At 44.6% G+C, this 16,245-nt stretch overlaps 1 protein-coding gene across 3 annotated transcripts in view; it reads right to left on the reverse strand.

Annotated features, from left to right (window-relative positions):
• Positions 1–16,245, reverse strand: part of DPY19L1 (dpy-19 like C-mannosyltransferase 1) — a 2,006,077-nt gene that overhangs the window by 1,898,114 nt on the left and 91,718 nt on the right. For all 3 annotated transcript variants that reach the window (XM_069613244.1, XM_069613243.1, XM_069613242.1), the window contains exon 3: positions 14,178–14,265. In XM_069613244.1, coding sequence (XP_069469345.1) covers positions 14,178–14,265 — 88 coding nt within the window. The remainder of the gene's footprint in view (positions 1–14,177; positions 14,266–16,245) is intronic.

Consider the following 16,245-nt stretch of genomic DNA (forward strand, 5'->3'; position numbering starts at 1 on the left):
GCAGACATAGAGACTTCAAATCTATCAAATTTCCAGAACCAGAGAGAGAGCAGAGCTGACCCAGGCCAATGTTAGCAGAACCAGAGAGAGCTGACCCAGATCACTGTGAAGTGCAGAGACCAGAGTCCCGTCTAAAACCTGACCAGATCCATGGCGAGGCCCATTTCACTCAAGAATATAGTGTGAGTACCTAGAAAACTGTGCAGAACCAATCTCTTAGTTAAAATAATATAATTCAATCCTATTTTAATCTAAGTAGAACTGTCTCCTAACTGTCACCTGTCATTTGTAAAGCTGTCACTTGTCATTTTCTAGTTGCAAGCTGCACTTGTCTTTTTGAACTTTAAAATTTCAAATCTGAAAAAACAACCTTTATTTAATCGCTCATATCTCCGCGACCGTTTGTGCTAGAGACGTGCAGTAACTTTCATCTGAAAGCTGAGAATCTTAGCTTTTAATCGCACCAAGAACCACATTCCTACCCCTTATAGTTTTACTGCAATCGCGGAACACGCATTCGCGAATTTTGCCGCGATTTGCAAATTTCTCCACGTGTGAAAACAGAAGCTGCTTGCCTTCCATTTGCCAGAAATTCGTTTAACCTGCTAATCATCCCTGAATCATTGCTAGTGTGAGCCTGGACTAATATTAACTAGATACCACTCACCCTGAACTTCTAGAGGGAATTAAAAGCATTTTAGCATATTTTTCACTTTATTGCCAGCACATATAAAAGCATTGGGCCTGTGTTTTCAACTTCTGTAGTCTAAGTTGCTGGGTGAACTGAATTACGTTTGAATTGCATTTCTGAGAACTGTGTGCCTTCATTCCATTTCCTTGCATTGCATAAAAGGGGGGGTGAATTGTCCAAGAAAGTGATTACATTGTCTTTTGCTGAAATCTTATCAAGTTCATTTCTGTACTGCATTTCATTCCACATTGCATCCATTGGAAACCATAAAAGTATTGTTGCTACCTTATCCATTTCATGTCAACTCCTTAGTGATTATAAAGAAGTGTGCTAGTGCCAGATTCTCCGTTGTTAATCTTTATCATATCAGATTAAGTGTGCTATTCAATTATTAATTTATTATAAAGCGTGATATATATATATTGTTTAAATTATCAATTAAACCTTTTAGCTTGCAAAACAGAACTACTTCTTGGCTCAGTGGGGTCAGGGGGATTCCAAGGGAGGGGTGTTATATAGGGGTAGTCATCCAGAACGCATGAACTGGACATAAAGATATATCAATAAGGGTTTTCATTCAGTATTATAGACTAGGCGTTGACTTAGCTGTAGTGTTGAATTGAATCCTCTTACAAATTGGGGGCTCGTATCCGGGATTCTGGGTTAGAATACCACTTGTGCAGCTTAATACAGTGTGCTAACTGACGGGATACATACATCCAGTCGGATCACCACGCTGCATTACGCTGTGAAGCATTCCTCAAAAGGGACACTCCAAGAAAAGTTCTGTTCTGCAAAAATAAAATACTAACCTCTGTAAGTCAGGACAGAGACCAATCTCTAGAATGACGACCTTGGTAGATATGAAAATAGCCAGAGAGCACTTCTTACATAAACTATTTGTGAGAGGTGAATGGGCGGAGCAGGGCCAGGATGCCTGGTTGCAGGCCATCACGCGACAGGTCACTGAAACAGGGTCAGACTTATGGAGAGATCAGGGTCCATTACATGTGGCCCTGAGTGAACTATATATGGCTCCTAAGGCCAAAGATGAACACGACAAGATCGTTAGGATAGCGGCATATTTATATTTATATATGGGAGCCATACAGAATAAATGTGCTGTAGGCCATGATCTGGCAAAAAGGCAACAGATGGCGTTAGAGAAGGCCCAATCTGATCTGGACTCTTCTGAGCAAAGGCTGCACAGAAGCCAGGAGTCAGAAAATGAGACCAGACAGTACATCACTAAAATAAAGGAGGATATGGATGTGCTGCAAAAGGAAGTCAGAACAGGATACCAGATTTCTGGCCTTGCAGAAGGAACACCAAGAAGGTTTGGACTCCCTACTGCAAAGCCAGAGAAAGCTGGAGCAACAGCTAGACTTCAATAGGGCATGTGCTGAGCAGGTAGTCACCCTGCAAAGCCACCTAGATAGGAAGAAGGCAGAGAGCAATAAACTGATTCTGAAAGACCTGGATACCCAGGCAGAGTTTGATCAGGAGCGCCAGAAAGCTGGTGCCTTCCAAAGGCAAAGGGACGACCTGACGGTACAGATGCAGACTCTTAGTCAGGAAAGGGACACCTTAGGCCAGGAAGTCTGCCACTTAAAAAGAAAAATGGAAGAAAATCACCTGGCCCACCAGGGACTGGGTGACCTCCAAAAAGAACACCAGAACTTGCTAGAGCACACCAGGAGGGTGGAGGATGCTCTAGCAAGAAAGGAGCAGGCCAATAGGGACACAGCTCAGGAGGTAACCCTCCTGCAGCAAAGACTGGCCCAGTTCTCCAGGACCAACCAGGAAGCACGGAGGGAAAATGAGGCTCTCTGCCAGCACAATGAGAGGCTCCAGCAACAGGTAGCGATGCAGGAGAAACTGATAGAGTCGAGTAAGGCCTTAACAGAGGAACTGAAAGCACAAATGCAGGCTCTTGCATTGCAACAGGGAGCAGGGGCGGATAGAGATGAGGTCCGCTGGGAAAGAGAGATTCCTGACCATAACCGCAGGAGCCCTAACACCAGGGGCCTTCATCTCCCCCAGTCCCTGGACTCTACCACCCCCATGTCCCCTGGCGCACATGAGCACAGGGCCACAGGGATGGCAGATTACTATCCAGCTAAGAGTATGGGGCTCATAGGCCAGTACCACTCAGGAATGGAGGGGTGGGCATCCGGGTATGGGCACCCAAGTACAGTACAGTTCAATGGGGAACCCCAGGAGAGTAGGCCCATTAAGGGCATCCTGAAAACCTCTGCCCAGTTAGGTCAGTGGAGGGGGTACCCATCAAATCCTGGCAGCAAGGAGGAATCTGAAGACTCCTCTGAACTGCGCAGGACACAGGAGACCAGGTCCCCACATTCTGCCAGCCATTCCCAGGCTCGCCGAATCCGGGAAAACCTGGAAGAACAGACGGGAACCTCTGGGAGCAGTGCCTCTGAGTCCGAGGACGAATGGACAAGGGTTACCCGAACCAAAAAGGCCAATAAGGCAAAAAGGGCCTTGCTTAAGGACCCCTTAAAGCAGATTAAGGCGATCAGGAGCGTCATCACGCCTTACCATAAGAACGCTAAGTATTCTGTTTGGGAGCACATAGAGTTGTTTGAACAAATGATGGAGACTTTCCATTTGAAGGACAGTCAAAGCTGTATTCAATATGTAAAGTGGACCTTCTCCCCGGAATACTCCAGTTTCTTTGCGGGGCTGGAGGACCAAAATCATTTAAGATGGTCCACCTATAAGGCGGCCATCTTGAAACATTTTTCTGTTCACAGAAATCCTCAAGAGGCTTGCAAGGCAGCCTACAATTTGCAATGTGGGGAGGATCAGGCCCCACAAGAATTTGTGCAGGAGTTAAAGCGTGCTTTTGCACAGACCACAAGAAGGGTGCGCACGGATAGCAGAGAATTCATCAATACATTTTTTCATGCCTTGCCCAAATACATAATGACCCAGCTCGTGAGGGATTTTCACGAGAAAAGATCTTTAGACTGGGTCCTTGAACAGGCTACCCGGATCTATGAGGTGCAGAAACCGGTAGATAGCAAAAATAATGCTCAGAAAAACCCCAAAGCCAACAGCACCCCTGCTGCTGCCAAGGTGGCAGAGGTAAAGGTCACCCCCGTTTTGGATTTGGAGATGGGGGGGCCTAAAAACCTACCTGCACCTAATAATGCTAGGCCCAGGAGGTCCTCGGGTCAGTCACAGACAGGGAGCCAAGGAGGCAGCCCCACAAATGGGGTCCCTCGCTCTCCTGATTATGTAAGTCCCCGTTACAAGGGAAATCGACCCACCCTGGGTTATGTGTGGACTCCTCCAGCCCAAGGGGGGGGGATCCAGCCAAGCACCTAACCCAGGGAACTTCCCTCCAAACTTCCCACAGGAGGGCAGAAATTTACCAAACCCTGGGCAGAACTTTTTCCCCAGATATCCACCAGACTTTCAGCCCCAAAACCATCCATCCTTCTTTCCCCAATTCCCTGAGCCCAGACCACTGAATCCGGGAGAGGGGAGGCCAAGGGTGGAGGGGTACCCAAATCTTCCCAACCCGGGGTATTACCAGAGGAGGGACAGCTACCCTTCCCGGGATCAGCCCAGGGGAGAAAACAGGGCCCCGTATCAGCCTGAGCGGGTTTCCCAGTTAGAGCGCCAGGTTCAAAACATGGCGCGGGATCTGGGTCACATACTGAGGGCTCAGCAGAACATTCAGATCGGCGTGCCGGCGCAGAACGCACCCAACTCTGGACCTGGTGCCCCAGAACAATGACGGGGGCAGCACCCCGATAACTCACCGGTTCCCAGGGAGGAGGCACAAGGGGAAGGGGGGTGTAAAGCCTTGGAGGAAGCTTCCTTCCTCACTTGTAAACAGCCCCTGGAAACCCAGGAACCGGAAACAAAATCTCTTGCCCCTGAAAGTCTGCCTCCTAAGGAGCAGAGGGGGTGTAGGAGAAACAAAAGACCCAAACAGACCCAGTTTGAGGAGGAGGTACAGATCTTCCAATTTGAGGGAGAGGGATCCTCAGAGGATCCTGGGAAAAGGATCTTCTCCTTCAGAGAAGGGGGAACTCCTCCCAAAGAAAAATGGGTCCCTAGGGATGCAAATCCAGACTGGGGAGATGTGGAGACTGAGCTACCGCCGCCCACCATCTCATCCCAGAACCAACAGCAAGAAAATCCCCCGGTTCAAACCCATCCTGGTGACTGCCTCCAAAAAGGGGGGGGGGGCAGAACCGGAACCAGGGGAACCCACAATGGCTCTGATCTCCAGTTGCCAAATTTTTCTTTCAGATTCCCAAGGCTCTCCACAGAATTCTGCCCAAAATTCTTCTCTCGCGATGTCCAGAACCAGAAAATTAGCCCACCAGTTGTCCAAAAATGTACATTATCTGTGCCCCCTCGAGGAGAAGGAGGGAAGATATTATGCCCCGGTACAAGTACAGGGGCAGGGTACAATCTCGGCACTGGTGGACACTGGATCTCAAGCTACCCTTCTGTCCAGAAGGGCCTTTGACGAACTGAATGCAGGAAGGGGAGAGAATTACCAAATTCCTCTCACCTCTCTTCCTGGACAACTCCAGAACTTTGACGGGAAGGAAATTCCCGTCAAGGGGACGGCAGACTTGGACATTAAAATTGGGCGACACAAGTTGAAACACCCGGTCATAGTTGTGACCCCAGAGGGCACCCATTGTTTACTAGGGAATGACCTCCTGAGAAGGTTGTCACCACTAATAGATTGCGTAAACAAGGTCCTCTGGACCCAGACTAGCCGACCAATAAAATTAAAACGGAGTGTCAACCATGTTAGTTTAAACGGCACCTGCCACACGGTTGAACAAAAATCTGACCAAGTAGAATTTCACTTCCAGAATAGCCAAATTCCAGACGTGACAGTAATAGCAGTAGGACAACAGACTGGTGATGGGGGGTCCTCTCTATTTCTGAAAATCAACCTTCCTTCCAGTTTAAGGTGGTATTCCACATTGGAAGGAAACACTCTGAAATTCTATACTAATCCACAATCAGAAACTACCACTTCTATAGTCCAGGAAGATGTGAAATCAGCTCAGAGCTTGGCTGATATTCAGCAAAATGGAGAGCAGTTGTTCATCCCTGTTCAGTTAAATGATGGGAAGGACTCTGTTCTCGCTCGAGTGTGCGTGAACAATGGTAAGAGCTTCATCAGCGAAGCCATGTTTCGCCAACTCCCAAAAGATCCAGCCATTCCCACATTCAAACTGATAGACAAATGGGAAATGGACCTGAAGTACCTAATTCCAAACATCTCCTGCCAAGCAGGTGTATGCTCAAAATCTCCATTGGCAACAAGAGCATAGTCCACAATTGTTGGGTCGTGCGAGACGTCCCTGCCGCCTTTTACTTAGGCAGTGACATTCTCAATCGCTTTGCCATTAGTTTGGACCTAATAAACTTCAAAGCTTGGTCCCGATTAGCGGATAATCCCATGGGCTTTGATGATCCAGAAAAAGCATTTAGGTCAGCTCAATTGCTACCTTATGCAGTTGAAATTCAGGTTAAAGAGGAAGTCACCATCCCAGAAAGGACCCGACAATTCTCCCTGGAAGTGAAAGTTAAAAGGGGACAAGAGTTGAAAAACCCTGATGCTTACATACATCTAAATGCTTCTCTCCAACAGCAAGGGTTGGGGGTAAACCCAACTCCATTAGTCAACATAGAACATGACACCATTCCAATAGAGGTGGATAACAGCGACTTAAAGAGTATTACTCTAGCCGCAGGCACCATTATTGGAATGGCGGTTGATGACCGACATGTCTCCATTGATCTTGGAAATGAACTGTTAGGGCCAATCCCCAAGGACTGTTTTGACAGTGACAGCGATGACAATACAACCCCAGACAGGATTTTTACCCGGCATGGGGGGAACTTCCTGGTGTACACTTCTTGCCCTTATGGTAAGGAAGATGTGACTTGTGACTTCAGGAGGGATGAGGTGATTTTCCAAGTCCATGAGGGCTGCCTTTCCCACCTGAAGCCTCCAGTCCAAATCAGCACTCTGACCAGGGACTTCTCCACCCAGCTGGAGGAGGCCGCTGAAATAGCCAAACCAGAAGTCTTTCCAGGCTTCAGGCAGATGGTGGAAGAGAGAGTCAACCTAGCTGATGCCTGTGTGACTCTGGAACAAAAGCAAAAGTTGAAACAAGTTTTCTTGGATTTCCAAGATCTCTTTGCGGTAGACTCATATGACTGTGGTCGCACTGACATCCACACAACAACAATACCCACGGACCCTGGCATGACTCCAGTGTTTGTGAAGCAATATCGCTTGCCTCTCGCATCAATGGAGTCCCTTACTGAAATAATTAAGAACCTTGAGTCCCGGGGAATAATCCGTCCAGTCCACAGCACCTTCAATAATCCGGTGCCGGGAATATTGAAGCCAAACGGCCAGTGGAGACTGTGCTGACCTTAGGGAGCTCAACAAACGGGTCCATACTTCCCGATGGCCACTGCCCTACATTGACCAAGGGCTGGCCCAGATCCAGGGGTCACAGGTATTCACTGCAATAGACCTGACCAATGGATACTGGACCGTGCCTGTCAGTAGGGAGGACCAATACAAACTGGCTTTTACCTTTGGGGGCCAGCAGTACACCTGGACCCGGACTCCTTTCGGATACCTCAACTCCGGCAATTAATTCAACATTTTCCTACATAAGGCCATGCCCGACCTGGGTGCGAGGGGTAACCTGGCTTATGTAGATGATGTCCTCATCAAAAGTTCATCTGTGGAGGAACACATAGCGGAGATCCGTTATGTTCTGACCCAGTTGAGGGCCGCCGGAGCAAAACTTTCCTTTCAAAAAGCACAGTGGTGTAGAACCCGTGTTAATTTCTTGGGGCATGAGATTACTCCTCAGGGTCTCTGTCCCCAGGAAAAGAAAGTAGAAGCACTTCAGAAACTGAAAGACCCCACAACTCTGCGGGAACTAAGGAGCCTCCTTGGACTGACCAATTACAGCAGAAAGTTCATTGAGGGCTACGCAGAGATCACCAGAACCCTGATTCATCTCCTGAAGGGGGGGGTCAAGTGGGAATGGGGTCCAGAACAATCTGAGGCAGTAAGACAACTCAAAAGAAGCCTCTCACAAGCGCCTTGCCTAGCTTACCCTGTCAGAAACAAGGAGTTCTTCCTGGAGACGGGGTTCTCTAATACGTGCTTGACGGCAGTATTATACCAAAAGCATGACAAGGTCAATAAAGTAATCTCCTATGCGAGCAAAACTTTATCCTCTGTGGAGGAAAAATTCAACGATTGTGAGAAGGGACTCCTGGCAACGGTGTGGGCATTGAAGAATTACCGCCCGTTTATCCAGGGGGAACACATCATAGTGGAGACTCCACACCAGCCTCTGCAATATCTCCAAAGTGACAGAATCCGGGCCGGAAATGTGAGTAATTCCCGAATTACTTCCTGGATTCTGTCAATGCAAGGCTTTCCTGTGGAGGTCAGATATGGCCAAAACAAGAAGAGTCCCCTCGCGCAAGGTCTGGCTGACTTGCATGATTGTGCCAGAGAAAACTGTCTCGAGGACGAAAGTCTAAAAATCAAGGACAACACGGAGGCATACCTCAATTCCCCACACAAAGTCTTTGAAGAGGACAAGTGTGAGGGAATGCCCACTGTCTATGTGGATGGATGCTCGTACCATGTTGACAACAACGGGGAGAAAAGACTGGTGGCCGGCGTAGGGAATGCATGGGTGAATGAGTCCCCAGAACCCTCCGCTGGATACAAAATTGGTCCCCGAAGTAGTCAGGTGGCAGAATTGATGGCTGTGCATCAGGCCATCCTCACTGCTGTCCAGCATCAACTCAACGAACTGGTCATAATCACAGATTCGGATTATGTACGGAATGGGTTCGTGGAGCACCTGGTTAATTGGAAAACCAGAGGCATGTTATGTGCTAACAACAAACCCTTGAAACATGGGAAGTTGATCCAAAACATTGATGATCTGGTCACCTCGAATGAGATGACCATCTATTGGAAAAAGATCAAGGGTCATTCCAAAGTAGAGGGACCAGACAAAACTGGAAATGACTTAGCTGATCAGCTGGCCAAAACCGGGGCCATCCAAGGGGATCTAATTGAGATTGAGTCCCTGTTGGGGGAAATCCAGGTCACTGCTATCACTAGGTCCCAGACAAATGCTCACAACGACCTTTCAATTGCACAATGGAGCAAGGAGACTCCTGATGCTGATTTGATTACAGCTCAGAAGGGGGATCCAATAATTGGTAAATTTTACCAACACCTTGAGGACCCTGAGAACTTTCCCCTGACGGATACCGATTACATTGGGAAAGAGGACCTAAGAGTGTTGATGAAGTGTCCAAAAATGTTCCGGATCCAAGACGGTTTGTTGGTAAGGAAATACAAAGCTGGCCACGATCAGTGGGTGGTTCCTACCTCATTCCGAAGCCTGATGTTAAGTCACGCCCATGATGCGGCCACCGCCGGTCATAGGGGGTTTCACACAACACTGTAAATCTTGAGAGGTTGCATACTGGCCACACATGGGGCAGGACCTCGACCAATACTTGAAGGGGTGTCTTGTGTGTGCACAATTTCAGCCATCATCCCTCACGCACCGTGCGCCTCTCCAAAAGAGGGGGATGACACTGCCCTGGTCAGATTTACAAATCGACTTTGTAGGCCCTGTGATTCGCTCTGCTAGGGGGAATAAGTACATGTTGACTGTGACATGCTTGTTTACCAAGTGGATGGAATGTCTCCCAGCCCCAAATTGCAAGGCAGAAACTGCAGCTGCCTTGATGATTAACCACATCTTTTCCCGTTTTGGTCTACCTCAAAGGATTGAGTCAGACAGAGGTAGCCACTTCACCAGTGAAGTAATGACAAAGATGTGGGAGATATTGGGGGTCAAGAGAAAGCTGCATATTGCTTATAGACCAGCTTCTTCTGGGGCAGTAGAGAGATATAACCGGACAATTGTGAGCATATTAAAGAAGTTTGTGGCAGATTCTGGGCCAAGTTGGGATATCCGATTACCTCTGGTCCTAATGGCCATCAGATCTACCCCTTCATCTGCAACCAAAATGTCACCATTTGAGTTGATGACTGGGCGCAAGATGGTGCTTCCGATTTGCTCTACAGGACCCAAGAGCAGACACTGATAAATGCCTCCACTACTCATGAGTATGTGGAGAATTTAAGGAAACACCTTCAACATGCTTTTGCTCATGCTCAGCGGAATCTAGAAAGATCGGCTGATAGCATGAAGACCCACTATGACCTGAAAACTTCCAGGAAGGAATATCAGGTGGGAGACCGGGTCTATCTATACAACTTCCAAAGGAACCAGGCCAAGCAGCGAAAATTTTTGCCTACATGGAAGGGACCCTTTGAGATCATCGACAAGATCTCCCCTGTGGCCTACAAAATCCACATCCCCAAAGGTCCTTTGGCAGCGGGGGAAGACAAGTGGGTCCACATAAACCAGTTGAAATGTTGCCATCCCAGGCACACTCTGCAACAACTGGAGGAATCCTCTGGAATCCTAGCGGGTACTGTCTCAGACTAATTCAGTTCCAACCATAAAACATACCACATCTAGTCTCTAAAATATTGTGATTTGCATGAAACTGTATCTTAGTTATACTGTTTTTTTTTTCAAAATAAGAATGTAATGTTTCGTTATGATGAAATGCATATGCTGCCCCACTATCTCAACAGTGGTGGAAAAATGTCTATGAATAGGTATTGCCGCTCTTCCTTTGTCGTCCTAGGAGAGATGAAACCATGGAGAATGACCAAGGAGGACGATCCGGAGACCGGGAGCAGAGACGCAACGGGCCCGGGGTACCGCCCAATATTCCCATCAGGACCGACGAGGCGAACCCATCGATCAGTACCGGATGGAGGAAAAGATGCTGAACTGTGCCATCTACCGGAAGAAGATGAGAACTACATCCCAGATCTTGCGGGTCCCACCAGTGAAGGATCAGATGGACACCGCAAGAAGGGGGGCTTGTGGGATGTTTTTAGCCATGCATCCGAGCCCTACCTCAAAACTGTGCATTACTGGCATTGAAAACATCATAATGGCCAGAGCTCCACAGAAAATGCACAGGGAAATGCATGAAGAATAGGCTGCCACCCATTTTTGCCGATGTTATGGGCACAGAAGGACACTGCCTAAAGCCACCATTGGACTACCCACACAGTAGTCTGAAACCATTGGGAATGGCAATGCTGATTGCCAAAAGCAAACCCATAACTGTTGGGAATTCATTTTCTTAAATCCCAAAAAGGGGTGCAGTACCAGTACTCACCACTATCCAAAAGCCGGCGTTTTAAAACAACACCAGATTTTACTTTTTGCAAAACTGAATAAATGAACCCAAAGCAAGCCAAAGAAAGACTCACTGAGAGGTGGATACAATGTAAAGTTATATTCTGAAGTGACTTGAAGGTTTATAACAAGACTGGCTTAGCTGTGGATTTCAGCAGTTTAAGTAAATTTGGACTGAAAGACACTACAAATCTAAATGTTTAAAAGAAATGAGTGACCTACTTTGAGTGTCACATAGGTTGCAATTGTTTAAATGTCATAGTTTTGAACTTAGAATCAGCATTCTAGCTGCATATGTAAAAAAATGTCTGGACTTGAACTGGGGAACAAAAAGTGACATTTTATCTGAAACTTGGCTTAAGGAACTGAATTTTGCCTGGCAACTACCCCCATCAGGAGTGAAACTTGAGTCACAGCTGTGTTCCCAGGCCTAGCTGCCCTTTTGCTGCTCACACCAAAAGGGATATGACACTTCCCTGATTGAATTACCTGGGCTCTGCAGGAAATTGAACAAAGCCCTGTCCTGACTCAGGCAAATGTTTTATTGGCGGGAGTCGTAAATGGAGCTTCCTCTTGGCAGAAGCTGGGAGTGGCAGAGTCTCTGAGCTTGGCAGAAACTGGAAAGACTGGTTTCTGTACCATGTGACCTGAAAAGACACACCTCTATAGCCAGAATATGGTTTTAGAAAAAGATGAATAACTCATAGTACGGACATGTGAACATTTTATAAATGACACCATAATTCTTGTGATTTTTCTGCCCACATTTTAAGACGTGCTAGGACCCGGTGGTATGTTCAGGGGGGTTTTAGCGGAAAAGAGGATATTACTCAAAATGTGTGCATGTGAAAAATCTGACACTTCATCAACTAATGTCCATACTCCTTGCGCACATGTGTGTAAATTTGGGTCAATGTCCGGAATTGCAAAATCAGTTAAAAAGTGAAATATGTGCCATTTCTGAATGCAAGCTCCCAGGAAGAGCAGAGTTTGAACAGGAGATACCTCCTGTGATATGTGAGGGGTGCATATGATTTTAAAACAATATGTACCTCTGCAAATATGTCTTTTGTTATCAAATATAGAATGTGTGCAATTTGACTGGGGAGTGTCCTCTCTGCAGGCTGTAAAATGACATCACTCTGACACAACTTAGCTCCCCCAATCAAGTGAGAAATGGAAATTTGACCAATGATAAGTGGAGAAGGGCTGGCTAGTGATGCTGCTCACACACACCCATTTTAAAAACACATAAAAGCAGAGAGACAGGACAGATAGGGGACTTCAAATCCATTTGCAGCTGGAAGCTCTGCCGGGAAAATCCATACTTTACCTCCCTAAACCTTCAGAGAGCAGACATAGAGACTTCAAATCTATCAAATTTCCAGAACCAGAGAGAGAGCAGAGCTGACCCAGGCCAATGTTAGCAGAACCAGAGAGAGCTGACCCAGATCACTGTGAAGTGCAGAGACCAGAGTCCCGTCTAAAACCTGACCAGATCCATGGCGAGGCCCATTTCACTCAAGAATATAGTGTGAGTACCTAGAAAACTGTGCAGAACCAATCTCTTAGTTAAAATAATATAATTCAATCCTATTTTAATCTAAGTAGAACTGTCTCCTAACTGTCACCTGTCATTTGTAAAGCTGTCACTTGTCATTTTCTAGTTGCAAGCTGCACTTGTCTTTTTGAACTTTAAAATCTGAAAAAACGACCTTTATTTAATCGTTCATATCTCCGCGACCGTTTGTGCTAGAGACTTGCAGTAACTTTCATCTGAAAGCTGAGAATCTTAGCTTTTAATCGCACCAAGAACCACATTCCTACCCCTTATAGTTTTACCGCAATCGCGGAACACGCATTCGCGAATTTTGCCGCGATTTGCAAATTTCTCCACGTGTGAAAACAGAAGCTGCTTGCCTTCCATTTGCCAGAAATTCGTTTAACCTGCTAATCATCCCTGAATCATTGCTAGTGTGAGCCTGGACTAATATTAACTAGATACCACTCACCCTGAACTTCTAGAGGGAATTAAAAGCATTTTAGCATATTTTTCACTTTATTGCCAGCACATATAAAAGCATTGGGCCTGTGTTTTCAACTTCTGTAGTCTAAGTTGCTGGGTGAACTGAATTACGTTTGAATTGCATTTCTGAGAACTGTGTGCCTTCATTCCATTTCCTTGCATTGCATAAAAGGGGGGGTGAATTGTCCAAGAAAGTGATTACATTGTCTTTTGCTGAAATCTTATCAAGTTCTTTTCTGTACTGCATTTCATTCCACATTGCATCCATTGGAAACCATAAAAGTATTGTTGCTACCTTATCCATTTCATGTCAACTCCTTAGTGATTATAAAGAAGTGTGCTAGTGCCAGATTCTCCGTTGTTAATCTTTATCATATCAGATTAAGTGTGCTATTCAATTATTAATTTATTATAAAGCGTGATATATATATATTGTTTAAATTATCAATTAAACCTTTTAACTTGCAAAACATAACTACTTCTTGGCTCAGTGGGGTCAGGGGGATTCCAAGGGAGGGGTGTTATATAGGGGTAGTCATCCAGAACGCATGAACTGGACATAAAGATATATCAATAAGGGTTTTCATTCAGTATTATAGACTAGGCGTTGACTTAGCTGTAGTGTTGAATTGAATCCTCTTACACACCACATATATATGCGGGGGAAGAGACCCCCCGCACCCCCCCCATATTAATATTATACACTTAACCCCCCCACATATATATATGGTGTAAGGGAGGGGTTAAAAAGAAAAACAAAAGTCAGCATTTTCGGCCGTCGCAGTTCCCAGGTCGACATTTTTGTACGATTCCTTAGCCAAATTGCTTAATTCTTGGGAGAGAAAAATATATAAACAGCTGTTCTAAATTGCGACCCAGAAATATTGATAACCAAGCAAAACTGTAAATAGTTTCTCAGCCACAATACTACATGTTCATACATGTTCTGTGGTGGAGTTTTGTTAGGTTCTTCAAAGTAGGCAGTGCGTACTAAAATTACCAAAAACAACTTGTGACATATTTGGAAATGTAGGGAACAATCAGCGTTTAATGAGTCTCTTTAGAAAATGAACAAATCATGAAACTGAAAACTACTAACCATTTCAGTACGAAAGGACATTTCTCTTTCCAGGGTTGAAAGGTGAGAAAAATGGCGATCATTTTCAAAAAGGTAAGAAATATGGTACCTGCGAAAAAACAAATCGAATGAGAGTAGAATAAAAATGACATTTGTAAACAATTTTAAACTTCAATATGTTTAAACTAAATGGTGCCCCTAGCAATTCTTCAATTGCTCAGTCTCGATTTGATTACAAAAACACTTTTAATGAATATTTGTGAGAGTACAACCATAATTTGCATAAAACGGCTGCATTTATAAATCATTTAGAACACTTTGGGGATTTGATCCCTGATAGCTCAGGGGCAATGCGCTCGCCTTGGAAGCAAGACGCCACGGATCACCACAGGTTCGATCCCCGGGTCCACGCTTAGAAACCTGTGGGTATTAAGCACGTTACAAATAACCTATCATATCATATCCACAATGGGACAATAAACAACAATGTTGAAATGTATGCCTTTGGCAAGCCAATACTGTTCACATACACCTTACACTAGATAAGCACCCACAATCATAACAGCTTTGGAAGCTTGATCACACAATGAAACTAAATTAAACATTTTAGAAAAAAAACAATCTGCACCAGAAAAATCAAACAGTTCTTGTACTAAAGTCGATCATTGACCAAGTCCCTTTTTAACCTATGGCTGAACTATTAAAACCAAGGGTCTACAGGCAAAAAGTTATATGAAAGTTTAACATTTTGTTTTGCCAGTTTGAAAAATAACATAGAAGGGGGGCCCACGAAATGTAATAGCGGCATGGGAGCCGATGAAGGACTGGGGCATTTTCTGCTAATCCGTGGGAATCATCAGGATTTTAAGAAAAAGTGGCTTAGGCTCCATTTTTTAAAAGGCAAAAATTAGAACTGACCAAGAGGCATTATTTTATTTAAATTTATTTTTTTAACATGTTTTTATTGTATTTGGTTTATTCAAACCTTTACAAACTTTATACATATTTTATATATACTCAATCATTTAGCATATAAATAAACAGGACAGATCAATATAATAACATAAAATGCAACACAATACTTTATGCCTCATAAAAGAAACAAAGACAGGCAGGAAACATTAAAAAAGGATAATAAAATGAACCTAGTACACACTAAGGTAAATCTAATAAATAAAGAAGAAAATACAGCCTACAAAAAAAACGAAATAGTTTCATATTTACACCAAGACTGAAACTGAATCGATTTACCTAAAATATACACAACTGCTAATAACAGTATTGGGAAATATCTACTCATCCTCCCAACTTAGACTTAAAAAAAGAAGAAAAAAGATGCATATATAAGATAAAATAAAAAAAACAGAGGAACAAATTAGAAAAAAAGGGAAAAAAAGGAAAAAAAAACAAAACAAAAAAAAAAAAAAAGGGACCTTCTTAAGTATTTTCCTCTTTAGCACTTTTGAATATTTTGATACCTTTAAGAAAACCTGAGAGGGCCAAACCTTCCCATGTACTTTGTATGTTTAGCCAAATAGTTTCCCTAGAGTAGCACACATATAAATCCCTCAATGTCCCCAGAAAGAGGTTCCTTAATTATTTTAACTGTGCACATTCTAGAATTTGGTGTTTAAGGGATTCAGGATCGGAGTGGCAAAATCTACAGTTTTGTTTTCTTCTTAAAAGAATGTCATTGATTGGAAGAATATTCAAGCTAAACCTCAGCAACAGGCCATGATGGTACCGATTCGGAAAAAGAAGCAGAATATTCGAGAGGGCTCCTTGGTTCTTGTGTTCATGTGTCTGATGGTTAAGTGAACTGTATGAATGGAAGGTCTCTATAGTTAGAAACCAATCATGGTCTAACAACCTGGGTTGCCAACCAGAGTTTCCAGATTAGAACTGATATTTTTTAGTATAATTTCACAGTTTTTGAAATTCATCAAAAATACAGAGCGAATTATATTGTTACCGACCAACTCATAAAGTGTTTTGGTGGCGGGTGTCATGAACTTAGCATAGAGTAAGCATCCTCCACTGAATCCACAACCGAAGCGAGGTATAGCCCAACTCGTAACGAATAACGCTA

This window comes from Ambystoma mexicanum, chromosome 5p (assembly GCF_040938575.1).
Source record: "Ambystoma mexicanum isolate Mex_15411 chromosome 5p, UKY_AmexF1_1, whole genome shotgun sequence".
Lineage (NCBI taxonomy): Eukaryota > Metazoa > Chordata > Amphibia > Caudata > Ambystomatidae > Ambystoma > Ambystoma mexicanum.